The sequence below is a fragment of the Corapipo altera genome, unplaced genomic scaffold (genome assembly GCF_003945725.1).
Source record: "Corapipo altera isolate COAL_440 unplaced genomic scaffold, ASM394572v1 24b, whole genome shotgun sequence".
Lineage (NCBI taxonomy): Eukaryota > Metazoa > Chordata > Aves > Passeriformes > Pipridae > Corapipo > Corapipo altera.
The window spans coordinates 5,662,692-5,688,513 of record NW_020884888.1 but is presented as its reverse complement, the minus strand read 5'-3'; the positions used below and the strand labels follow the sequence as shown (position 1 = coordinate 5,688,513).

General features: G+C 40.3%; 1 protein-coding gene across 2 annotated transcripts in view; it reads right to left on the bottom strand.

The window, feature by feature from the left end:
* The window catches only part of LPCAT1 (lysophosphatidylcholine acyltransferase 1), a 61,423-nt gene extending 37,866 nt beyond the window's left edge, over positions 1-23,557 (bottom strand). The window contains exons 1-6 of one of the 2 annotated variants that reach the window (XM_027643793.1): positions 23,312-23,557; positions 16,613-16,755; positions 14,840-15,054; positions 4,924-5,036; positions 3,489-3,549; positions 1,032-1,090 (exon numbers count right to left, since the gene is read on the bottom strand). In XM_027643793.1, the coding sequence (XP_027499594.1) occupies positions 1,032-1,090; positions 3,489-3,549; positions 4,924-5,036; positions 14,840-15,054; positions 16,613-16,755; positions 23,312-23,428 (708 nt within the window). In that variant the 5' untranslated portion in view covers positions 23,429-23,557. Of the gene's footprint in view, positions 1-1,031; positions 1,091-3,488; positions 3,550-4,923; positions 5,037-14,839; positions 15,055-16,612; positions 16,756-23,030; positions 23,088-23,311 lie in introns of those variants that run through there. The other variant, XM_027643794.1, reaches the window with a different exon arrangement.
* Positions 23,558-25,822: the final 2,265 nt, after the last annotated feature.

Here is a 25,822-nt window from a genome sequence, read left to right as displayed (position 1 = left end):
TAAAAGAATCTTTTTTTCCCGAAAATCAAACAATTGTGTAATGCAAAGTCCCAGGCAACCTGCTACAATACACTTAATACTATGCAAACATAGCAGGTTGTTATTCTCATCACAGTGTCTGCAAAGATGATTTTTGCGTTTGTTACTGCAAACTAGTTGACTGCCATCACATCTTGTCTCAGTCAAGAGATGGTCTATGTATATCGACTTTATTTGGGTGCTCCTCTTTTTTAATCAATCTTATGTGTTATATCATTCTGTAAGTAGACAGAAAGAACAATGGATGGAAGTATTTGTAAGAAACTCAGGTACCAAGATGAAACAAAATCCTTCCTTAGAACAAGGGATTATTAATGGGTTAGTCAAAGAGAGAGAGATCTTCTGATGTGACATGCATCAGCTAAGACTCAACGTAGGCCCATTTTTACTTCTCACGCTCCTCACACCCTCCACAGAGGGCTCAAAATGAATCTTCAGGTATTGTAAATAAACAATATCATTCGCATTTTACCTGAATCTGATTTATATTGAAGGACTACTCCAAATTAGCCGTTGTCTAGCATTCCTTAGCCAAGTGAATGTAAAACACAGACAAGACACTTTATAAAGGTGCGCAGGTCCCCACACACTATACTATTCAATCCTATTAATTCAGGACTAACACCCCCAAAGGCAGGAGGCACAGAAGCATCTTCCAGCTGTAAATGATGTTAAGAAAACTCTCCAGCAGTAATAGGGAGAACATGGCAACACAGATCCTGGACAGAAGCTGACATTTGCCTCATGCGTACAGTGCTTCTTGTAACAACACAAATAACTTTCAGAGCACTGTTCAGGAGTAACCTAATAAAAGCAGAAACACTTAAAGTGTCTCAGACTCTCTCTATTGCTTGAGACTTAAAGAATACATACTTAGCCAGTAAGCATTTATCAATAATTTCCAAATTTCTAAACTTAAAAGATTACAGAAGTGTAAATGTTTTTAAAGGAAAATGCCCTGCACTTCCAGTCACACCGCAAGCTGAACTTACCAGTTTGTTTGGATAACGTAAAACCACTGGCTGCACAGGAACTCCAGGAATAAATGCTCCTAGAAGACACATATGACACATAATTACTTTATTAGTGCATTATGTTGCAAAAGAAGTTTACTGCAGCAAGAAATAATTATACAATTAACGGGTTGATAGGAATTAGTTGATAGTGAAAAAATAAGATCTGAAAGTAGCCTCACAAGTAATTGAAAAAGCAAGCACTGGAGAAAGACAATGTATATCCATCTTTTCAGCAGATAAATAATTAAAAATGCTTTCTTGCATTCTCCTAATTATCCTCTACCCTTTACATATATTGTCATGCACACAAGTCAAAGCTCAGTACCAAATTCAGCTTGATAAATGATTAAAAAAATATGAGAACGTACAAGACAGTTCAGCAATATACTCCCCATGGTTATTTTTTTGGTGAAGAATCCAAGCTTGCTTATGCAAAAGAAGCTTTCTATTTTTATTTGAGCAACAATTTATAGGTAATTTATCTTCTCTGAAATAACAGAATTAACATAACTTCTATTCCCTAGCTATGGAAAATCTAATAGTTATAAGGTATTGAACTGCAGCAATTATACAGAAGCATTACTTCATTTCATATGAAAATTGCAGTTCTGATTAAGTAGCACAAGATCTACGTCATTTGCTAAGCATTTTCTTGGTTTCTAGTACAAAGATTGGGTAAGCATGATAAATATCTTGCTCAGATGTTTAGATTCCTCTAAACATCTTTTTCTCACAAAGAAATAAAAACAGCTTACTCAAACTGCATTATTTACAACAATATCTCTAATATTCCGACTAAAATTAAGAACTGATTGAAGTGTACCATATTCTTAGCATTACATTGGCTTTACAGAGTACTTGTTGAGATATAAAAGTAGTAATTGTTAATGGAGTATAAACATTTTTAAATGAAGGTTGTCTGAACAGAATCCTGCAGAGATTCATGGCCAATAGAACTTTCCGTTCAGTCTCGAAGAACATTTGAAGTAACTTTTGAAATAATCCAAAGCTGACAAAATCTGAGCGGTAGATGACAACACCATCACTTGAATAACACTAAACTACCTTGCCCTGTATGACTAGCTTGCACAAACATAAAACCAAAAAAAAGGTAGTTAAGGGCAAGGGGCATAGGCCACATGAGTAGAACGGGGAAAGGCATCCAGAAAGCAGTTACTTGAATAGCAATGTGACATAAGTAACGAATTTTCAGGTAAAGGCTTTCTGAAAGGCTAGATGGATACAGAAGCAGGTTTCAGTAGGAAAAGAGAGGTAGTCAAGAAGCAGACAGTGGCATCTATTAGGCCAGAGGAGAGGAAGCTAGAGTGAGAATTTGAGATGGAAATACATGGTGCTTGAAAGGTCTATGTCACGGAGGGAAGGTGGTAAATCAGGGCTTAAACGAAGGATTCAGGTTAGTTTCCAAAGCATAATCAGGATTCAGGTGGAGAGAGATGGAGAGCAAAGAGCTAAAGAAGTGGGTGTTTCCCTAACCACCACTCATTCATCTAAAAAGGTAAGAGCTGAGAGACAAGCCTGAGATTCTTTCAGCCAATTGAATCAGAGCAAGGAATCACAATGCTGACTCACTGCATGGTATTCTAATAGTCACATGTAAGTTGCAAGCAATGCAAACTACAAGTCGCACAGTAAGACCAGAACGCAATGAGCTAGGCAGAAACCTAGGAAGAGTCAAAAAACACGTTCACAACTGCCTTGCTCACTGAAGCTTCTTCCCTGACCATCTCCCTCTCTACATGATAACGGCAAGTTTACATTAAAGGGTGGTGGTTCACTGCAGTATTGGCATTTCTCCCTATTGGAACTGCAGTTTACAGCTGCAGCAATGTTCAGTTACAGCCCCGTCTAATCTGATAAGCTAAAAAGGTGATAGTAATTGTAAAGAGCTTAGAAAGTGGATGTTACATAAAAATTGTAACCTTCCTAACAGGGCTAGATGGGAAACTTTTGTGCCACCTTCACCAGAATGCAACTCCACAGAAGAGGAATCATCCATACACAACACAGCAACAAATGCTGAGGTAGGCTGAAATAGATTCACGCTGCTTCTTTAAGCTTTATAGTGTATCTAAATGCTGCAGGACAGACTCAAAATAGGAAGTGGAGGAGGCAAGAGAAAGAAGGAAAAAGACAAGAAAAGAGACAGCCACAAACAAAAACCCAGTAAGAAACACTAGTCTTCCAGTTCACATGCATCTCAGAAGCCAAGAAAAAACCTGAATTATCTAAAATGTCTTGTTCAATTGTGGAATGACAAACCTCCTGTAGCATCAGAAAATTTCTATTCCAATTTCGCCCTATTGCAAGATTTTTAACTCAACTTCTGCAACAGCAAGCAAATTACAATGCAAGTGGTATTTCAAGAAACAAAGACACAAGAACATTATGTAGAGAACAGAGTATAATACCTACCAGGTTTGAATGTAATTAGACAGGATCGGTTTGTGCAAGTGCCCTCTGGGAATATCATTATCTTGAAGTAAAAGAAAAGTTGACTTTAAAAAACTATTCCAATGTGAATGTATTTATAAACACATCTTTTCAAAGCTGATTACAGCAAAAATGTTTTCAGGGAAAAACAATCCAGATAGATTAAAAAAAAATGGTGCTCAATAAAGAAGTCAAGTAAAGTTCTACCTTAATAATAACAATATTTTTGTTTATCTGTGAATTTGCCTCTTTCTTGCCCTCAATAATAATTTTATTTATTCCAACACTGACAGTGACCAGAAACACTTGTAGAGCTTAAGAGTATTTTCACCAAAGGTTTCACCAAAACAAAATTCCTGCTCCCAGGTAGAAAAGAAAGACAGTTATTTTCTTGTTGCTATTACTTGGTACGTGCACAGATGTCCAAATGACAGAGGCTGAAAATGCCTAAACAGAATTCTAACAAAGTAAAAAATGCCAAAATTGAACCAAATTCAGCAGAAGAGAGTAGACTGTAAAAAAACAAACAAACAAAAAAACCCCCCACAACCACAAAGTAACAAAAACCCCTAAAAACCCATATCACAAGGGGACAAAACAATGGACCAGAATTAACATTACTAGTTTTATTGCCCAGTCTAGTACTAGCTTGATTTGAAATCTCATGATGAAAGCCATAATTCAAAAGCTATACATCACCCTTCTGTCTCATTGTTTATAGCTGTTTATAATGTTTCTGCAGTCCAGTATGCAGGTATAACCACTGTAAGCAGGAACAATGCCAAAAAAACATACGGTATCCCAATCTCAAAAAAAAAATAATCACAAGAATGCTTCAAATTTGCAAAATTACCACATGCTTCCAGAAATATGAGATCTTAGGTAGTCATCCCTTCCTTCCCACTATTCTCTTCCAAAGCACATTATAAATAGTCACATTTTAGGTGCAGAAAAAAACCTTATCCATGCTTTCATCATGTGGTCCAATAGAGGTGTGCTCTGGTTATTTGGGACATCCAAACTGCTTGGCCTGTCTTGCCCAGTATTACATCTCCAAAAACAACACTATGCCAAAATCTTGCGAAGGGCAAGAACACACAATACTTCCCTGGGTATTCTCCTGAGCACGTAATTTTTTCTTCTTAGAGAACTTTATAAACTGCTGTGTTCTCTCCATTTAGTCCCACTTAGTAGAGCTCTCCATCTCATGTACTTACCCAGCTCTCCTTGAAACACAATGCAATGAGAAACATAAGAATATCAAACTATATCTTCTAGAAAAAGAGGGTGGAGGAAATTTCACCCCCATACCCCACCCCAAACCATCTAAAGCCACTCACAACAAAAAAAGTAAACTGCATATCCAAAGCTTGGAAATGCCAAATACCATTCCTCAAACAGTAGCAGAACACAGTACCTGTGGCCATTTCCCATCAGACTGAGCACGCCTCTTTATCTCTTCAACGGTTTTCCTGCGAGAATCCTGGTCTGACCGAGACACAAATACTGGTCGGATGTATTTTATTAGAGCTGAAGAGGAAGGAAAACAAAACCAAACAAATCAGCCTTTACTTCATCTTTGTTTGAAAAAGATCCCCCCACCTCACCTCTGCCTAGTAATCCTCTGGACAAAAATTTTGGTAGAGGAACATAACTACTTTACTATATTACACTGCAAACTTAAATATTCAGCTGAATTATTAAAGTCTTATTGAAATAGTTCCAAAAATGCCAGTGAGGAAAACCAGCTTTGCTATTTTGGCATTATCTTTTCATGAATTTCTGTGAGGAAAACCATTTTCACAATTTTGCCACTTTGTAAATAGTTCAATTTTTAATAGACCAATACAGACCAATATATACAACACAGACAATGTAAAACATGATGGCACATATTAAGCACAGTTCTCTGCAACAATGCAGCTGTGGTTTCTATAAGCCATTTCTTCCTGCCACAAAAATCACAGAGTTTATAGTCCCTCCTAACCCAGCAAAGTAGCAGGAGTCTCCCTCTTCCAAAGTGCTTCCAAAAGATATCCTGTGGGTCAGACTGTCTCCGGTTTTTAGAGTTTTTATCTTCTATGACAGCTCAGTTTCACTAAAGGTATACCACAAAAGATATTCCATATCCTGATGTTATTTTTTGTGAGGACTCAGTATCACCAAAAGAAAAAGTGTGATTATTTTCTCAGCTGTCATCTGCTTGCCCATTTCTCATACCAGCTGAATTAGATCTCAGACATCCTCTTCCTGGCTCAGTGGGAATCCTCTTGTACATAGCCAGACACAAAATGAACATGAGCAAAAATCAGAAATAAATCCACAAGATCCAGTCCATGCATGTCAGTCACCAGGACACCAAAGACAACTTTCAAAATAATAAGCATATGCAGCTGTTTTCCAGTGTCCAAAACAAGTGAAGCACCTTCAAATATACTGTTTCATGCTTTTATTTAAGCAGGTTGTCTTCAAATACCTTTTAATAACTTTTTTTATCTTGTATTTTTATTCAAAGGTTCCAGAGTGTGGTGATTTGGAAAAATATTGGCTATTCTATTTGCCCAAAATACTGTTTTAATATTTCCAACCACTGTGGGATGAGTTCACTGCCACTAATTGTATAATCTTCTTTTGCCAAGGATAGACTTGCTGCATCAATGGATCAGCCAGTGCTTAAAGTGTGAAGAAAAAACAAACACTATAAGGAATTACAGTCCTGTACTCAGCAAAAGCTGCTGGTTCTGGTGTTATCCTACTGGAATTTTAGCCAGCAACTCACCAAAATCTTTCTGTGGCCCTGAGAAACTAATCTGTCAAAACTTACAGCAAGGTCCCAAACATTCAGCCAGCCTCTGAAATATTGCTTTTATCCCACAAGTTGCCGATGCTTAGGAAACAGTATATCACAGAAAAGTTACCTTAGTCTTGCACTTATTCCTACATGCCTGTTCTTAGACAATATCTGTACAGCAATGCTTGCTAGGGGAGCAAAGATCATCATTGGTCAGCTGGGGTTACTGCTGGGGGGAGCTAAAAAAACCAACCAACCAACCAAAAAAAGCCCCCAAACAAAAAACAAAATATTAATACATAAAAAACTGGGGGGAAAAAAAACCCCAAACACAGAACAAGCAATAAAAATAACAAGGGAAACCATATCTGGTATCATAATTGTTTCTTAGTGATGTTACTCCTGAGTTTGTCCTACTATTGCAAATTACTATTCCATAGCAAAACCATTATACAATAAAAGAAACCAAAAGACGCAAACATCCCCAGCATTCACTCCAAAGTTTCTTTTATGTTAGGCCCAAATGATGCAAATTGGGTTGCTTCAGGCCAAGGAATAAGATAAATCCAGAGCTCCAAGGCTTTGGAGGATTGCTGCCAGCAAGGTCTTTGTAACACAAGAAATTAAGCAAGCAGATAGGTTTTACTTAGGGCAACATGACAGAAACATCAGATTGCACTAATGTCGTCTGTATCTGAAAACTGTACAGGCAAGTTGTGCATAAACCTGGGAGCTTTACTGTTACAACCTTCCCAAAAGCAAGCTACTAAGCTTCGAAGTACTGAAAAAGAACAGAGACAACTGAAAGCTTTGTTTCCTATGGATTTGTCCTGCCTGTTGAATTATACGACACAAAATAGTTCAAACAGTATTTTCATGCAGCTTGCAGAACTCAGCATCTTTTAAACGATCACCTTTTTTTAAATACATGTGTGAAGGCATCACTATTTCAACCCATCACATCAAATCTTAGACAGGGTGGTCATATTAATTCTTATTTCCTTAGAGATCAGACTAAAAGCTGACAGAATTCTTGTTTTACTATTAAACAGCAACTGAAGATCTTGTAAGACACCAGCTACCAGATCTTTAGTGGTTAAGTCCAACAAGTTAAGTGAAACTGAAACTCTCATCAGTAGGAAGCTGAAAGCACACACCAAGGGAAGGCTAGCTCTGTACTTGCCTTTCCTCATACATTCTTTTCTTAATCAGTTTTGAAAACAGAGCACAAGGCTACACAGACCTTTACTCTCACCACATATTTTCATATTCAGTAAATAGACAGAAATTTGAAAATTCAAAGGCTGTACCAAGTCAATCTCTGCAAGAAAGTCAGGGACAGGGCCAAAGGTTTGTAAAGAAAAGCTGAGAAACATACCAAATAAGTGGACAAGATGAGACTGAGGTCACATGTCAAGTCAAAACATAGGGAGAGCATACCATAAGGTAGTATGTGATGCAAGGAATAGGCAGGACTAGAACAAAGCCAGGCCAGGAGCAAAAAAGCAGCATGCATGAAAATGCACCAGACAGCTGGCATACTGAGCAGCTAAAGGAAACAAGCAGAAGTGTGCAATATGTTTAATAAACAGAACATAATCATATCTTTCTCTGCTCAGCAATTGAACTGTCCAAGACTGACTGTAACCAGGTACTGAAGACCACAGTTCAAGTATTCAGAGATTCTGAAAAGTATGCTTGCCCAGCTCCTCTCACGCCACTAAAACCACCCTTGAATTATCAATTCTATCATGCAAAGACAGACAACCCCTCAATTCACAAAAATGACCTTGCCAGTGTCATTATTTCAGCTTTTTCTCTAGCAGTGTCAGTCCTGAGGACAGCTGACATGCTGTACTCCACCTTCTTAGGCAGGTGCCTACAATTTAAACAGTACCGCCTGTAATTCACTAAAACCTCTGCCTTGCAAGGCAGCCAGACCACCACAGATATGCTAACCAACTGAAAGCTGCTCTAGCACAAAACAGCCTTTTTTAAGAGAGCCTGCAAAAATTCAGTATTGCTTTAATTAATTGCAGGGTGCAGCTCCAACTGACTTCAGAAATGTAACTCCCATGCAATCAATTTAAGCACCACCTCAGCGCATATGAAAAAAAAAAAAAGGTTTCTCCCTGATGAGTTGAACACATACAACTGGTGTCAATGAACTCCTTAAGATAACAGCAGAAAAAAAATTATTTCACCTTTCTATTTCGAGGCAAATGAGTGTGAGGAAACCTTGTTTCAAATCAAGACAGTATAACATACAATAGTATTGTAGCAAACCATTTAAATTATATTTGGCAGTTACAACCATGTAGTAGATACAGCTACACTGGTAACTTCACCACTGGTTCTACAAAAAGCAATGGAATAGCAGAGAACACAAAAAGCAATGGAATAGCAATGTGGCACTAAATACAGTTCTTCTAAAAGGCATCCAAACACACACTTTTGAAGAGGCAGTTACATTTTCACCACTGTAGAATCAGCATCAAACAAAGTCACAGATCTGCTGCAAAAGTAGAGAATGATGAACCTGAGGCTTTCACTTGGCTTCTCTCCCAAACAAGACAAAAATCCCATCACATACATTCTCCTGACACACTAAGAGGGCAGCCTACTGAGGCAGTACAACTGGCTCTGTTTGCATTTAACATGGAGGTAAGCTAGACAAGTAGCCTTGCAGTGGGCTATCTATTTACAGTATTTACCCTGATTTTTTTCTACTGTGGAAAAAATATAGATTATGTTATTAGTTGCCCTCTTGTGCATTTTGTATTTAGGGGTACAAAAACATGAAGGCTTTTTAAATGCAGTAATATCTAATATGAAAACCAGTCTTTTCTGGACAGAAAAGAAGAAAAGAAATCTACAAAGGATTCAGAAGCCTTATAAAAGTTATGGGGGGAAAAAACCATGAAGGTTCCAGACTAAAATTATTTCCTGTGTATATGGACACGGGACCTTAAAATTGGAAAAACTGAAGCTCACCCACACCAAATACATGAAGTTGTATCTATGTACAAAACTCAAGTCAACCAAAATTAGGATCTTTGCCACTTGGAATTATATTGTTCTTACAGAAAAAGTTAAGAAAAAATTGTTATAGTCATGGTACTGTACATGAGATCTGTAAAGTTAGTGGTAGAACATTATTAGAGCAACAAATATACACAGAAACAAATACTGAAGTGTAAGACTAAAATCTGAACCAACCACTGAAGCTCAATGCACACCAAGAACTTCTCCAAGCTTGACTAAATGTCTAGCAGATGGACCACCTGACAGAAGGGATACCAAGTATTCCTGGTATAGAAGCAGCATTAACAAGAAAATTCCCCCTCTCTATTTCCAAAGAGAAAGGCAGGACAAATGCAGTCTGCAGTACAAGGAAAAGTCAGCAGTAGGAGGTAAATAATGAGCGTCCTCTTTTAGCTTTAACAGAAGTAAATTCTGTGGTATTTGGGTTGGTCTTTCAAAATGTAATCTATTTCCCTTAAGGACTTCTTGAGGCCCTTAAGGACTTTTTTATGTCCCAGAGATTGCTGTTTGCTTTCACACCTGCAACACCTGTATGAGGGCATGGCTGTATGTTTCAGCTTTCTACTGCCAGTCTCAAAAGTATTTAAGGCAGGCAGTAGTGCTGGTTTGCAGGTTTCCTACATACTGTAGTAACTTCCATGAACCATATTAAAAAGTATGCTTAAAAAATATGATAGTGGTTTAGGCACTCCAGCAGTAGTTTAAATGAGAAGTAATTTTTACCTAATTTCCCAGGACTCCAACCCAAATAATAAAGGCATACCTACAATACACAGATGATAGTGCAACTATTTTAAGTCTTTCCAGGAGAGCTCTTGTGAGGACAGAAATCTTGCACGGCCATCTGGGTGCCCACAGCCTGAAGGAAACCTTAAATTTTGAAATGGAAGGTTTTAAAGGAATGGATGAAATGGATAAGCTTGGCAACAACTTCAAGATGCGCATCAGAATGGGGGAGCTCATTCATGTACTCAAGGCAGGCTATAATGCCAACATAGCATAGGATGCTGGCTTTCATCCTGGCAACCTTAGTGTTTAAGCTGCTGATTTACAGTGTATAAAGACAAGAAACCTGTGATGCCTTCACCTTAGCGCAGGTTTTTCCAAAAAGGATTCAAGGACTGTTTTGATGAATCTCAGAAGTACTTGAATGCAAGATTCTCACTGAAGAACTACGGGTCTACCACAGTTCTCTTCCTTCTGTGCTTTGGAAGGGGTGGGGGAGAGAGAGGGGTATGTGAGGTGAAGGACTAAAGGATTAGGTTCCATAAAAGAGCTGATGAGTAATTTGGCATCTCTTAAGGTTTGAAACGAAAACATACCCAGCTACTAAAGCACAAATATTTTCCCCAAATTACTTATTTCTCATCTTTTAGTCATGATGTTTTAGAAAAGCCTATAATGTCCTTTCAAAAGATGAACTCGAACAAAAAGTCATGAGTTTACTAGATGTGGAAAAAACCACCCATGACAGAATTGATAGTTTTACAGCACAGTATGATTCTCCCTTCCTCTACAGCTCTTCTGTATTGGGCCAAACAGAAATTACCTCCTTCCTCTTTATAAACTTAAGCTAACATATTTCCCCCCCTTTGTTTCACAGGTACCAAATCCCTCTTCTTTTCAGAGGGTGATGTTAGAGATGTTGAAAAGTTGCTTAAAGTTTAAACTAGCTTATCACCTTAAATTTCGTTTCTAAAAGTTCACATCACTGAAGATGTTCAAATCACAGAAGTGATCCAACAAAATCCCCATAAACCCATATTTACTGATAAATTCCTTTTCCTTCTTATTGAAGCATTTCTGCAGCAGCACTGACCACTTCAGTAATGAAAAATTACTTTTTCCCAGGTTGCTTCAACTGTCAAAAATAAGGCAGTGAAGTGTAACTATCCAGAATTTAGGCATAAACCTTGTCCTGACTTAAAGTGAGATTCAGCAGACAAAACAGGAAAGTGTAAGGATTTGTGCTGATAAATTAATTGATCTGACTTCTTCAGTCCATGTAAGGTAAAACAGACTCCGAGATGTCATCTTCCCAGCTGCACGTCTCACACTTAAGTGGTCAGGCGCATTTCACGTCTCCAATCTACCAAAACTCTGGAAAGTCACTGCATGGAAACATATGCCTTCCTTCAGCATCATGATGTCTGTTTGGCATTCTCTACTTCCTAAATATTGACTTTTTTTTTGGTTGAAATCTCGTTTATATTTGGGCAAGCAGTTCCTCCCCAGAGTTTGTTAAACTTGTGTGTGTGCCAAGTGGATAATTTTCTTCACTACTGGCCACTAACTGAAGAGTTCAATACTCTTCCGTCAGAACAAAAGTGCATTTTTAAATTTGAGTTTTCTTCTCTTTGTTTTCCTAAAAAGGAGGAAAATGTCTGTAAGAGTCACAAGACTTAAGTCTGCTTCTGAAATTGGACTTTGTGGTCCAGAAGAGGCACCTTCAAGTAAGAAAGCAATAAAACACTCATGCATAAGCACACTTGTGGAATATTCCAATCCCATGAAGAACAGGCTTTTAATAATCTGGACTTATAAGTGGATCAGAAGCTTCCATGACTAGCAAACTAAGGGTACAATAACACAGTTCCAGAAACCTATTAAAATATTTGCAAAACCAATCTTAGTAACCAGTTAGCAATCAGATCTTTTTGCACCTGCTAAAGCACCTGATCCCTTTGATATAGAATGTACAATGTCCCAATAAACACTTCATTACATCAAAAAGCCGACTTATTTATATCACACTTGGATATTTTGGATGACTATCTACTCTCTACCCGAAGTCCTTGTCCTTGAAAACTATCTTCAGATTTCCCCTGCCATGTCATTTTTTATATGCCTGAGTCTGTTCAGAGAGTTAAATAAATGTACTTCATTCAAAGCTTCCCAGAAGGTTCTGAATGACCATTAACAAGATTCAATTAACAGACAGGAAGGTTAGGATTATCAGTGACTGGCTACAAAACTTTACTGGAGATGGTATAACAAGTCTGCAAGACTTACAAAACTGAAGAACATAAAAACCAGTTCTGACCTCTCTGGGATAAATTCTAGATGAATGTCTAGAGTGTTGACAATTCACCAGGCAATCCAATAAAAATATAAGTACCTTTCTACAGATAGATAGCATGAGAGAAATATAATTTTAAAATTATTTTTATTTTTTTCATGTGTGTGTCTGCAGAGAAGTGTAAATAACATTAGGATTAAAAAACTAGATCAAAGAAGATAGCACTATTTGCTTCACAGAAAACTTCTTTCAAGCAGAAAAATAAATAAGTAAATGACAACTTTACTCCACTAGAAAGTTTTCACTAATTTTTAAGGCAAACTAATCAATATAGTGATTACTCACCTCTCTGTTAAGGTCCATTTACTTAAATAACACAAGCTGCTGTAATTAGTGTTGCTCATACAAAAGTACTCCTCTAAAAACAAAAAAAGTTTTTGAACTCTTAATCCCAGTTACAACCCTTGCTATGCCTCATTTCTGTGGCATTTTTGTGAATACTTTAAAAGGGACAACATAACTTTTGTGGCTCCATAACATAAAGCAAATGCAATGATACAGGACAAAACATCCATTTATTTGACTGCACTGTACATTCCAGTAATATTCCATCAAATCACTACATGTTTTCTGTTTTTCTGTAACTGGTTTTACTCACACATGAACAAAATCAAGTGAATAATTTTTAAAATGTATTGTAATAAGACTAGACTTTCAAAAGAATTCTTTAAAAGTTACCTTGAAATTAAATTAGGTACATAGAAATAGTTTTAACTACTTGATGTGCATTATTTTTGTTTCATTCAGTGGAACTGCAATCTCCATATCCCTACAAATTCTAGTCAGGATTTCCCACTAGTTCCCACTGAATCTACAACGTGGGTAGTTAAGTACCCATTACAGGATTCTGTCAAATGCCATTCTGCTGTTTCATCACATTTCAGTAACACAACATGGCCAAGAGTTACCTCATCTAGTTTGGGTCCTCCATACAGTCCACCTTCAAGTCAAATGGAGTTCCACACAGACTACTTTATTTTGCTGAGCCAGCAATTACTAAACAGCAAACTGAGTCACCTGAGAAAGAAGATAGATCTTCTACGTCTTCTACGTCTGCTTCCAAGTCTGGCCTGCTTCTAGAGCCTAAGCTGGCCTGGATACACCTGTGCTGTATGAGAGTCCCAACATACTGTCTCACAACAGTATCTTCTCTCAGTACTGGACAAGGGTGTTCATTTTCCTTTTGTTTTCACACTATGTTTGTTTGCATACATCCATTTTCAAAAGCACATGCTTGCACCCTTTTTGTTCAAAGCATCTATTCATTTTTACACAGATTTTTCACTGCCACAAACTTCTAAACTCTATTAAGATATTCAATGAAATTGAGATACAACTCCAGTTCCAGCCTGAGCTTTACCTGATACAGGCAGACCTTTATAACACAGGACTCCCTACATGAAACTTCCATGTGTAACCACTCACCATTTCTGGCCACGTCTCAGCTTCAAGTTTGGAATGCAACCTCAAGAACACATTGTTTAATGAAATTTTAGGAGGACGTCAACACCAACAGCCTGATTCCACTCAGTTGCAAAGGAAGCCAAAGCTTTTGTTTAGACTTTTAAACTAAAGAGTCCTACCCAAGGCCAGAGTAAAATCTTTTGTCATTTTTAGATTACCCATAAAATCTACACAATGAGACGAAGGGAGATTCTTTGAACTTTGCTGGCTGCTAGACACAATACGGTGGACTTACCCAAAATGCTTCCACATAGATTTTGTTTAGAAGTCTACGAGCCCAAAAAACTTGCACTTTTTTTTTTTTTAGCACAACTGCACTAAACCCCACATATCTCTCAAACATTTGTGAGAATTTACACTGAAAAATGATAATACAAGATACTATTCAAACACTACTGACTCAGGCATCTGCTCTTCTCATGACTAAATCTGAGTGCACAACAATCTGCTCTTGCTCATCTCTCACACCCTGCCAGAAACAAACTTTGTGATGCGTGAAGGATCAGCAGCACTCCCTCAAGGCAGGGTACCATTCAGAGCAGACAACACTCCTAAAACATACTTCTGGCATGGCACGCCAGCTCGCACCAAGTAAGAAGTCTTGGTAGACTCTCTCTCTAGCATCAGTCTTTGCTTCCATAGGCCCATCCTAATTTGCTTTTCTATCTGTCAGGTCTTAGAATGTTGCAATTTTACTGCAAATTTAACCTGAGTTCTGTAGGATTGCTTTGACTTCATACAATGATTCAATTTTGGAAAAAGGGGAAAAAGAACAACATCTCCCCCGATTTTTTCCTATCAACATTCCAAGTAGATCAGTTAAAAAAAAAGCACCATAGGTAATAGGAAAATTTTTCTTTGTGTTTCAGTCCTTCTCATACAAGGCCTAAGCAATGAACTTCCTAAGCAATGATTTTTGATTGTTCTTGAAAAATCAAGTATCTACCAACTTACTTCCCCAAACAGGAATATCTTTGCTTTCTGCTTTCATCACAATGGAGGCGAAGGTCATAGTTACTGGAATGGCATCAAAGTAGGAAGAATGGGGAGCCACAGTTAATATTGCTGCTTCCGCTGGCAATGCCCGTCTGCCTTTAACATTTATCCAGTGGAATCCACCAGCAAGCCACATCATTCTCATGATTGCCTTCAGCAAAACATCCACTATCCTGTAAAGAGTTGAGAAAACAGTTATGCTGCCACAGGAATACCTTACTACAGTGAAAAGAAAAACATTGCTTAAAAACTTTATATACATGAGAAAAGTACAGAGAGGATACGATGCTTAAACAGAGCTTCAACACTGCACAGACTTCTAGTAGATTTAAGACCACTTTCAAGGTAAGATGCTGTTCAATTCATTTTATGCCTGAATATTAATCCATTTTAATAACAGTAAGATTGGCATTTACTTTATCATTAAACTAATTTTTATTCAGGCTATGACTGTTGAGTTTCTTCTACACAATGCCTAATGTTTTCTAGTAACACTTAAAAAGCTCTAATAAATTGAGTCATAGGATACTGCTAGAATGCAATAACCCTGATTCTTGGTTTCAAGTTTATCCAAACAAAATAGTGGAGAAATGTTGGGCAGAGATTCTCAAATACAGGAATGCCTACAGAATACATATGAGAGCACCGGAAATATTTTGCTTTCTTCCCTTTTCCCCAACTCCTCCTAAAGTGTTTTGGGTGATGTATTTTTGGTTTTTTGCTTTGTGGAGGTTTGTTGGTTGTGGCTTTTGTTTTGTTTGTGGTTTTGTTTGTTTGTTGTTTTTTTGTGGAGTTTTGTTTTTCTGGGTTTTTTTAAACATTCTGATACTCATAAAAAGAGAAACTTTGAACCAACAGAGTACAAAACCCAAACACAACAAATTGTTACACTTACAGGGACTGGGAAGCTGGGGAGCAGGGTGACACTGAAAACTGGATTAAATGGGGGAGGGACAATTTAAAAGGATTTAAAATAACTGTAAGCAAGACTGAAGGCAGTCCATTACTCCTTTAGTTATTATACTGACATCAGTACGAATGAAATGTAAAGTGACATGCCTCTGTGGTTCTCAACCTCCTTCCCTCCTGTGATGCAAAACACAATCAGCTTCCCTCATGCTAGTGTCAGACCCTAATTTTAAAGTTCTCTAGAGACGAGGTTATACACTCTTCCTTTCTTGCTCCTCAAACAGCAGCATTCATGGATGGGTGAACACTCTCTTACCTGCTACCTTAATCAGCATTCCAATATCAAAACAAGTACAGACTTTTAATAAGCACTAAAGTATGGGGCAAGCCCTCAGGCAATCAACACAAGTTTTGTCAATTCACCACAGGGCAGAAAACAATGGGGTGAAGCAGTGTAAAATAACAATTTAGAATATGAAATCTGGGCACATTCCATAGAGTCAATCTTCATAACCAGAAGTTGACCTTACAAGAATAGGTGAAAGTGAAGGATGCCACAACAAAGCTTCACACTATATACTCAATAAAGATAAGAAGACAGAGATATGAATTTTTCTCCCTGTAATTCTTGGGCCACCTGGTAAATCCAAGAGTTGAGGTATCTTTGTCTCCCATCTGAGGGAAGTGTTTAATTTTTATATTTTTCTTTTGAAGAGAAAAGCACATCTCTGAGACAGAGATGAGGTATTTCCCATCTTCTCTATTTCAAACTGCTAAACTATATGATGGTTCTCTTAGTAGTTCACCACATCAGTGACTCACCTTCGCCACCAGGAGAGGGGCTTTTCAAGATCTTGCTCATCAGATCCCATTGAAGCAAGGAATGCAAAAGGCCAGGCCAGCAACATCATAAAAGCAGCAAAAAAGAGTCGGATAGGAAACAAAGTCAAGGTCATGAAGGCAATCTGCAAAACAATAGTAAAAAAAAAAAAAAAAGGCATTATTCTAACATAATCTCAGACTGAAAAAGTCACCCATTCCTAGAAACCGATATCAAGTCTTAAATGAAAAATACCTAATATTAAGAACAGCAGAACACGACTCAACTCCAAACAAATAATTGTGGGGTATGCACAACAATTTTGTATTCACAATCTTAATTACAGCTGAAACACAATGCCTTTAGCTCAGTAGAGCTAATGAAGTCTTAGCTTTCCACTCTTCTGCTTACCCTATGTTTGTCAATTAATACAACCTCATGCTCTTTTTCCCTTTCTGCAGCCTCACATAAAGCAAATATTTAGCATGTGTGTTGTAAATTTTGTTGCACTACAGAGAAGTCAGTCCATCACAGTAGCTACCAGACAGTGATGTACACTTCAGCAGGGTGCACTCACACAGCAAAACAGGATGCAAATGGGAAATCTCTTCCTCTCTAGTATGTTCTTTGAACCAGAAGCTGTGGGAATACTGTACAGAGACCCCTGGACAAACATCCAGACATGTACAAGATTTTAAGTTCCAGGTCTGCACTGTGAGGCACAACTCCCTGGAAAGCAGAGGTTTCCAAGAAATTATCCTCCTCTAGGAAGCCATGGTGAAGCCAGTTGCTTCTGCACCTCCTCCCAGCACTCTGGTTCTCAGAGAGGGCTGACAATCAGCTCTCTTCCTTCAACTCTGCTGAAAAACATGTCATGTTGGAACTTCTCCCTCAGTAGAGTCTTTCCTGAGCTGTTTGGAGTTATTTCCAACTGTCCTCCAGAAAATACTATCTGTGCAGTGATCCACTTGCTCCAGGAAACAGTTCCACAGTCCAAGTCACATCTTTCTCACTCAAAAGACAGGAAGAAAGAAAAAATACCCTCTTCAAGTGGAGGGGGTACAGTTTCAGGACTAGCTAAGGGAAAGAGAGGGAACTGAAAACTGTTTGAAGTTGACTGGGGTAGCACCAGTGTTCCTCCAGCTGTACAATGGAGGTTAACAGAAGATGAAGACACTAGGAAGCAAGGGTCATGTAAAGAGAATTTAAAAGTCAATACGCTACATATTCACAGGTATACTAAATAAGGTTAAGAAAAAAAAAGCACTTTCCAGCATCACAATGGCTGGGCAAAAATGAGTAACAGGCATAAGCTGTTGTCTCATGTTGTGCCTAATCTGATGAATCTCCAGGCTGCTATGGAAAGCTTTATTCATATTCTTCTCTTCCCTGATGCAGATCCAGTCATCATGCAGCTCAGTTTCCCATTGATCAGTTCCCAATTCCTCTCACTTCCCAAAACAGCTCAGGAACCACCTCACCCTGCAGCTGCACATATCTGTAAATCTAGGGTAGGGGCAGGGAGCATACAACAGAAGAAAAGCCCAAGGTATCAGTTTCAAGGCCTAAGCTATCAGCCCACTGCAATACCAGATATTACAGTGATGGTTCAGACTGGCACCGTTACAAGACATCATCTTGTAACAATAATGGTCTCACTCCCCAAACCAGGATTCCAGTCCTTGTGTAGACTGCTTTAGTTTGCAGAACTGATAGAAAAAGGATTATTTTTTTTCTTAGATAGGCTATTTTCTCAGAGGAAATAGTAAAACTTCACACACTGCAATGGTCAGATGAGCTCCAAAGTTACACCAACTCACACAGCTCTGCATCCACAGAGAGGACCACCATGTCTGGAAGCAGATAGGGGAGCTTTCTGGAGATGAGAGAGTAGCTGCCTTCTAAGTTCTTAAAATGAGAAGGACCAGCCACCAAGAAATAAGGGAAACAAAATGCAGGTGAGGACACAGTCTCTCCCTCCCATTCCTCGAAGTCTCCTCCTATACCAAGGCAAAGCCAAATGGTAGGTGAGTGGTAGTGAAATATTCCATCCTTTGCATCTCTGTAGCAATCCTTTGTACCAAGATCATTTTAGTGCCACATCACAGAAGAGAAGCAGTGCTTGTGTCCATCACGTCATGAAAGGTAGCATAAATGTGCAGAAAAGGCCTCTTGATCTTCCAAAGACAGCACTGGTGGTAATGGCCAGCAAGAAGCAAGTGCACCAAGTGTGCAGGGTCTGGCTGTGACACCAGCCTCTTTTTAGCAGGCGGTAGTTCAGTATCTGTCCACATAAGAAATTTGGCAGGGTAGAGAAATATACTTAGCCCCTGAAGGAGGTTAGGAATTGTGAAAGACGCTAACATTTGAAAACCAGTTCAGTCTACATCTATATTCAGACATCTTCCTGGGTAAGAAAGCTTCTATCCTGTAAAGCAGGATAGTACAGTAATAGTGTCAGACAGAAAAAGGGATAAGATCCTGTCCCCACTGGCTATTGTCAGTGATCAGAATGCAGGAGATACACACTTCTGGTCTGACCTTCTACAGATATCTTATGTTGAAGATCACATCTTTACACATTTAGGACATTCACCCAGACATGTCTCCTATTAAAATTACAAATTCTGTCTACTAATAAGTCATATGTAAACAGCTGTGTTTTGAGAAACATTTAAAAAACCTAAAGGTTCATTTGGAGTTGTATTTTGGGAGGTTCAGCTCATGATCAAAATTCTCAAGAGGGGTTTGACTACAGTTTATTTAACATTTGCTGGTCTACAGGATCCAGCTTACTTTTTCAGAAGTTGAAGTGTAAACTGTGAAAGACCCATGGACAGCAGGAAGGGAGCGGATGGTCTTACAGCTTGTAACAGAAGGCTGCCCTGGGAAACTGATCTCCACTCTGCCATCAGAATGGCTTCAATCTGATGTAAGCCAAGTCACTTAAACTAAAAAGGTATCATCTTCTACTTGTTTAGAGACTCTGCATTCAGATTTGAGTGTGAACTCACGATGAAGGTGTAAAATATGGACTTAAAAGGGACTTAAGTTCTTCAGAACACCCAGAGCAAGAGAATCAGAGAGTACCCTTGTTTCTACTTCTGTGGGTCCATTTCCTATCTTGATATCCACTATCATACCCCTCATGCACAGAGAGACAGAAAAAAAGTAACTTTGAAATTAGCGATACAGTGAGAAATATCATTAAAAATCAGTTTATCCATAACAAAATTTCCATGACTTGTTATAAAGTAATTATAATGTACTGAAAAAAGGAAACAGTATTTGACATGGTAGAAGTTTTGATTTTTCTTTTACACATATCAGACAGAGATTACATCTTGCCCCACACTTTTACTTCTTCACTATCATCATCCCTATAGCACAACTCAAAGATGGCACTGAAGGAGCTATGAATTCATCCCTCAGCAATTCTCTTTCCCACTCTCCAAATTTCCCACTTGACACATTCATGGAAACAAACAGAGGAGTAGAAATTTTTATGTGCAACTAAGCCAATCTAAGAGATCACTGCTGCTAAAGAGAGTGGTTCTGTTCACTCCCTCCTCCATCCTCCCCTTGAGTCAGCTCTAGCACTTAAGTGAACTTGCAACCAGAGAATATAGCTCATTAGTGGGGAAAAAAAAAAGCCATCCCAGCAGAAGAAAACAATCAGAACACAGAAAAACACAATGATATGCTGGTTTAATGAGCCAAATCAGCTCACCAAGGCACCAAATGAATGCCAGCATTGGTGAAATAAAAGGGCCAGAAACACTGGAAGAAAGGAAAATGGCATCATACTGTGTTTTTAAGTAGCAGAGAAACAAAGCTACGGACAGTTAGTGACAGCTCAGCTCCGGTAATGCTTCTGCCTGATCTGCAGCAGTAACTAGAATTAAGAGCTTCGACTTACGTCTTGGTGCCCAGAAGAAATTCATGGTTAATGAAATCACGTCTGTCTTCTTCTCAGAAAAGATCTTTTTATTACAGTACCAAAATAAAACAAGTAGCTTCAAGAATGACCCCTACTGTCACCCTCAGATCAGAGTAAAATAGCCATCATTTCTACAGGATGAATGAGATTCAGTTCTGAAACAGCCTCACTGCTTTTATGCTCCTGTAATCTCCCAGATTACAAATTTTATAAAGTCAATAAAAGATGATGTGAACAGTTCCTTCACAGTCAAAAGGATTTCTTTTTGCTGTTCTTCCCCTTTATGGTTGTTTTGCCGTCTTACTTTCAATCTTTCTTTCACTCCCACAGTCTCAGACTGAAACGTGCTAAAATGCACTTACTTTTGAGTTGTATTAATGAATAAAAAAGCTAGTCTAACCTCTTGGGAAGTGCAGGACGAGGTTGTAGGGAAGATAATGGGGCTATCTGGCACACCATCAGCAACAGACAACACACCTTCAGACAAAGTAGTCTTGTCTCCCAGTTTCCTGTGCTTCCTATTTCTTGTACCTGCATTCCTGACTTTCCTCGATAGGCTCTGCAATCCCAAATATCCCCCGCTAGATTCACAGGACAGACAGAAAAGCCTGTGACACAATATGTGCCCACAGCTGAACAGGAAGTGAGTTCAGCTGTAATAGTTCACACCGGACCCTCTGTAGCTGGCCAGGACTGTATGGAAGAGAACATGCACTGCCATAATTCACTCTGGGGAGCACTTCTGAGAGCATTTCTCACAAGTGGAACAGTTCCACAGCTCTTCTTTAACAGCTTCTATCTCAAGCACAACTTTTAATTGGTGAAGAAGCTGAAAAAGCATGACTGAGGCAAAGAAGAAAATCTATCACAGTTCCATTTGTCAGCTTACATGCTCTTTTTCCTCACATAAAACTGCGAAAATAAGACTGTAAGAAAGGCTGGGTTCAAGAAATCAGTGCTGCTGTGTATCAGTAAAATATAACTCACTTAAAAAGCAAGACCGAGCAAGACACGTTCTTTGGCAAGGCAGCTATTCCTTTGGTCTGTGCACCGTCAAAAATTACAGAGCTTTAAGTGTATCTTGCAGTTTTCATTGAATGTAATAAATTCTTGAAGTCCATTAGCAAAGCTCACATTTTGTACAGATACACAGGGTAGCCCACGCAGAAGGCAGATATGTTCTACGACCAGTCACAAGTCACTTTGCTGACGAAGCACCTAAAAGTCTGTCAGGACTAAGAACAGATCAGCAATGCTGATAGCTCCTCTAAGACTCAATACTGCAAAAACTGTAAAACTGATACTCTGCTCTCCCAGGAGTATTTTCAAAATTTCTTATAAATAACCAAGTAGGAAGTAACAGTTAAAAAATATAATAACACTGCAAAATGAAATATTGTTATAACTGGACACAATTCTAGTCCCTATGAATACATGCTATCTTTGCTTCTCTCTGCTCCCTGAAGGACTTCTACCTCATTAATTACATAGAAAACGTGACTTCAGGAACAAAGTAGGGGAACACTGAAAGGAAATCATTACAACTATGCAATTTATTGAGGAAGCCCTAGGTATAAACTAAATGCAGCAAACGACAGACACCTTTTCTCACTTTTCTGGCTCAAGCAACAGTTTCTCAGTAACCACTGAATACATACCGGGAAACTTGATTAAAAAAGTAAAAATCTTTTCTACTGGAGTCTACTATAAATTCCTTGACTGCCAGATACGTAACATGAGGCACATTCCAATGTTTTTTAAGTCAGGCGATACGTATCTTGCGTTAAATATCTGGACAGCAACAGGGCATTGCAACAACGAACTTCACTCAAAATGTAATTAAATCAAAATTGGATCTAGAGCACCTTGATCCAAAAGGTTCGCTATTAGGGGATCTTAATTTCCAATATCGATAGGTACTATACGCTGTTACACTCCCAAAACAACAGCTTTAAAGAACTGAAGTATTACAGTGATGGAAGTCACAGAAATGGCCAGCCCCTCACAAGGTGAGTCTCTGGCGGTATTTCTCTCTCCAGCAAGTGACCCAGATCTTACCGAAAGCCTAAGACAAGGGCCATGCCCTTTGAATACCCAACTACCTACTGCTCACAGTGCGAGGCGAGTGAGGCTGAGGCACAGAGGGGGTGGAAAAAAACCCCAACCAATCAACCAAATAAAAAGCCATGCAACTGCAAATTTGCATCTTAATACTGCTTCCTGTCATCTCACCGCTACCTGTACAATGCCTAAATTACGCCGCAGGGACTATTTACCTAGGAGCCAAACTTAGGCTGCACGGGATGCCTCGGCCCAGGGTCAATACCTCAACCTGACGGTGGAAACCGTGGGCTCCGCAGGGCCGCTCCTCCGCCCCCCATTAAAAGCCAAACCAAACCAAAAGGAAAAAACCAAATCCAAAACAAACCCACCGAAGAAAAAAAAAAAAAAAAGAAAAAAAAAAAAAAAAAAAACCCCACAGTTTTTTTTTTTTTTTCCTTTGAAGAAGGCATCGGAGCACAAGTTGAGGCGCTACAGCATCACGGCCGCCCCCAGCACCCCGCCCGCCCCGAGCACGACGCCGTCGCCCCCGCCCACCCGCACACACAGAGGCACCGGCTCCCCCCCGGCTCTCCCGGCCCCTCGGGCTCACAAAGCGCCGGCAGGGAGCCCCCGCCCGCCGCAGGACGCGGCCCACCGGCCGGTGCGCCCCAGGGGCCACGGCGCGGAAGGAGGAGGGGGGGGCCCCGCACGCCCCTACCTTGGCTTTCTCCAGGGGGCTGAAGCGCAGCTGGTGCACGAAAGGGCTCCGCGGCGGCGGCCCGCGCTCCCGGCTGCCGCCCACGCAGCATCCCCGGCCCCGGCTGCTTAACTTCATGGTGGGGCAGGACCTGGCGCGGGAGAAGGCGCGGGCGCTGCGCGGCGACCGCCGGTGCCCGGGCAGCGGCGGGCGGGAGTGCGGGAGAGCAGGCGGGGACTGCGGGCGGCACCGGCGGCCGGAGCGCTCCCCACTAGACGCCGGCCCCCGCCCTGCCGCGCATGCGCCCTGCGCGCCGGCTACAGCGGCTCGGCTGGGCGCCGGTTTCCGCGTCGTGTGGGAATGGGAAGCGGGTGGGAATGGGAAGCGGCGTGGGTAAGGGCGGGGGGGGGGGAAGCGGGCGCGCACCCTCCCACCCTCCGTCCCTCCGCCCACCCAACCACCCACCTACCCACTCTGGGAGCGTCCCCCTCGGGCATGCCGGGAGCGCGGCCCCGCCCGGCGGGATGAGGGGCGCCGCCCGCCCGCTCCCGGGGTCCTCGGGAGCGCAGCATCGCCGGTGGGAGCGGGGGGTGGTGTCGTGAAGGGCGGCCACGGGGACCTGGGGTGGGGGCTGGCACCTCGCTCAAACCCCGGCGCGGGGGTGCTGCTGGGCGTGGGGCGGCGCAGGGGAATTAAAAAAAAAAAACAAAACAAAACAAAACAAAAACCGAGGAATAAAAAGGGCTGAGGGATGTGAGTCGCTCCGGGATGGAGGTGATCCTTCGGTGCCGCGGCTGTAGCGGCGCGCGGTGCCGGTGGTGCTGAATGAGCATCGTTGGCGTACCTGGGAGAAGACAGGTGCTGTGCTGGCATCACGTGGCTGGCGCTGGGGAGGTCCGCGGGGAGACCCGCTGTTGCGAGCAAATCGAGACAGTTTTAATGATGTCTGGCTAATTTGCACCTTGGGATCTTGGCTGAGTTGCCTGAGGAAGTAGCTAAGTTTGGGGGTTAATAAATCTTTAAATATAAAATGTGTTCTCGAGAAGTGAAACAAACAAAGCCACTCGTGTTCTGCCCACTTTCAGAAGACCAAGCGGGGTGACCTGTGCTGTTCTCCACTGTTTAACAGCAACCAGAGGGAAAACGAGGGAAAATATGTAAACGATTTGATAAGGAATATGTAAGATATCCTTAATATGAATCACCTCACTTGACTTACAAACCAATTCTGATAGCCTTATTCAGTGACATTTGCAGGTAAATTGATAAAAGTAACTGCAGAAACATCATGGCTGCTGTTTTTAATGATTAGGCTTAGAACTGCAAAATGGTCTCTGAGTCCTATGTTTAATACCAAATATACTTCTAATGGCTAATGCTTTTGAATTAATGTGCTTTTGAATTAATGCTTTGTTAATGTGTTAAACAAAGAAATCCTTTTTGACATTTGAAAGAAAATTTTTCAGAGGTTAGTCTTCATGGTTTTGGGGTTTGCAAGGTTCTGCAGGCTCAGCATCTTTTAAGGTTTTTATGAAATATCCATAATAAACTCACTTTGTTAATAGCAAATCCATGGATGTGCTAAATGGTAATTTGGTAAACTACTGTGAGAGCAACTGCAATGTCATCTGGACTGCTTAGTAAAATTAACACTTTCAAACAGGCTGTTACAGCCAAATGAGTAAGCCAAATTTACAGCCAAATTTTCCAAGGATGCAAGCCACGCCTCTGGAATGAGAGCTTAGGTCTTAGAAAAAGTCATCTAAAAACCATATCAAGCAAACTATTATAGATAAGGTCCCGGTGCAACGTGTCCAGTATGACTGTTGGATGTACTACCTGGATTACTGTGTGTATTAATGAGACTGATAGTAGAACAACGTGTGTGGCTCTTGACATTAAAGATTAAGTCATGCAAAAAGACCTGCCAAAGGACTACAGCACTGGAGGAAATATCTTATAAAAATACGTTGAAAAAGCATTATCGATTTGTCAAAAAGATCTGCAAGATTTGGCATGCTAAAGCTTTTTGAAATGGTAGAAAAGAACATAGAATAGAAATCAGTGTTTGGGAGCTTTGGGAGCTGAGATAACCTAATGCAGTTATAATAGTTTTAATCACTAACAAGATCCTTAGTTCAGTTTGGGACTAGTCATAAGACTTAATGGCCAGTGGTCAGTGTGTGATCCAGTGATCCCTTTTAACCTTAAACTCTCTGAAGTATTTTAGCTGCATTCCAAATTATTTAGCTTCCCTCTCCTTTTTTTCCTCTCCAGTGTCTTCTAGCCCATTGCTAATTCAGCCATACGGGGCTGATTTCAATAATAAACGACAGATTTCTTAAAGAAGGAAGCAGAAAGTCTCTAACAGGGCCCACATGCCACGTAGCCAGGGAGGAGTTCATTGCATCTTCCCTCAGGGATCTCTCTGACTTGTCAGGCAGTAACAGCTGTCCTGGCAGGTCAGCAGGCAGGAGGTTGTGGCCACTGCCTATCCAGCACACGGCCCATCAGAGCGCTCACTCCAGCACA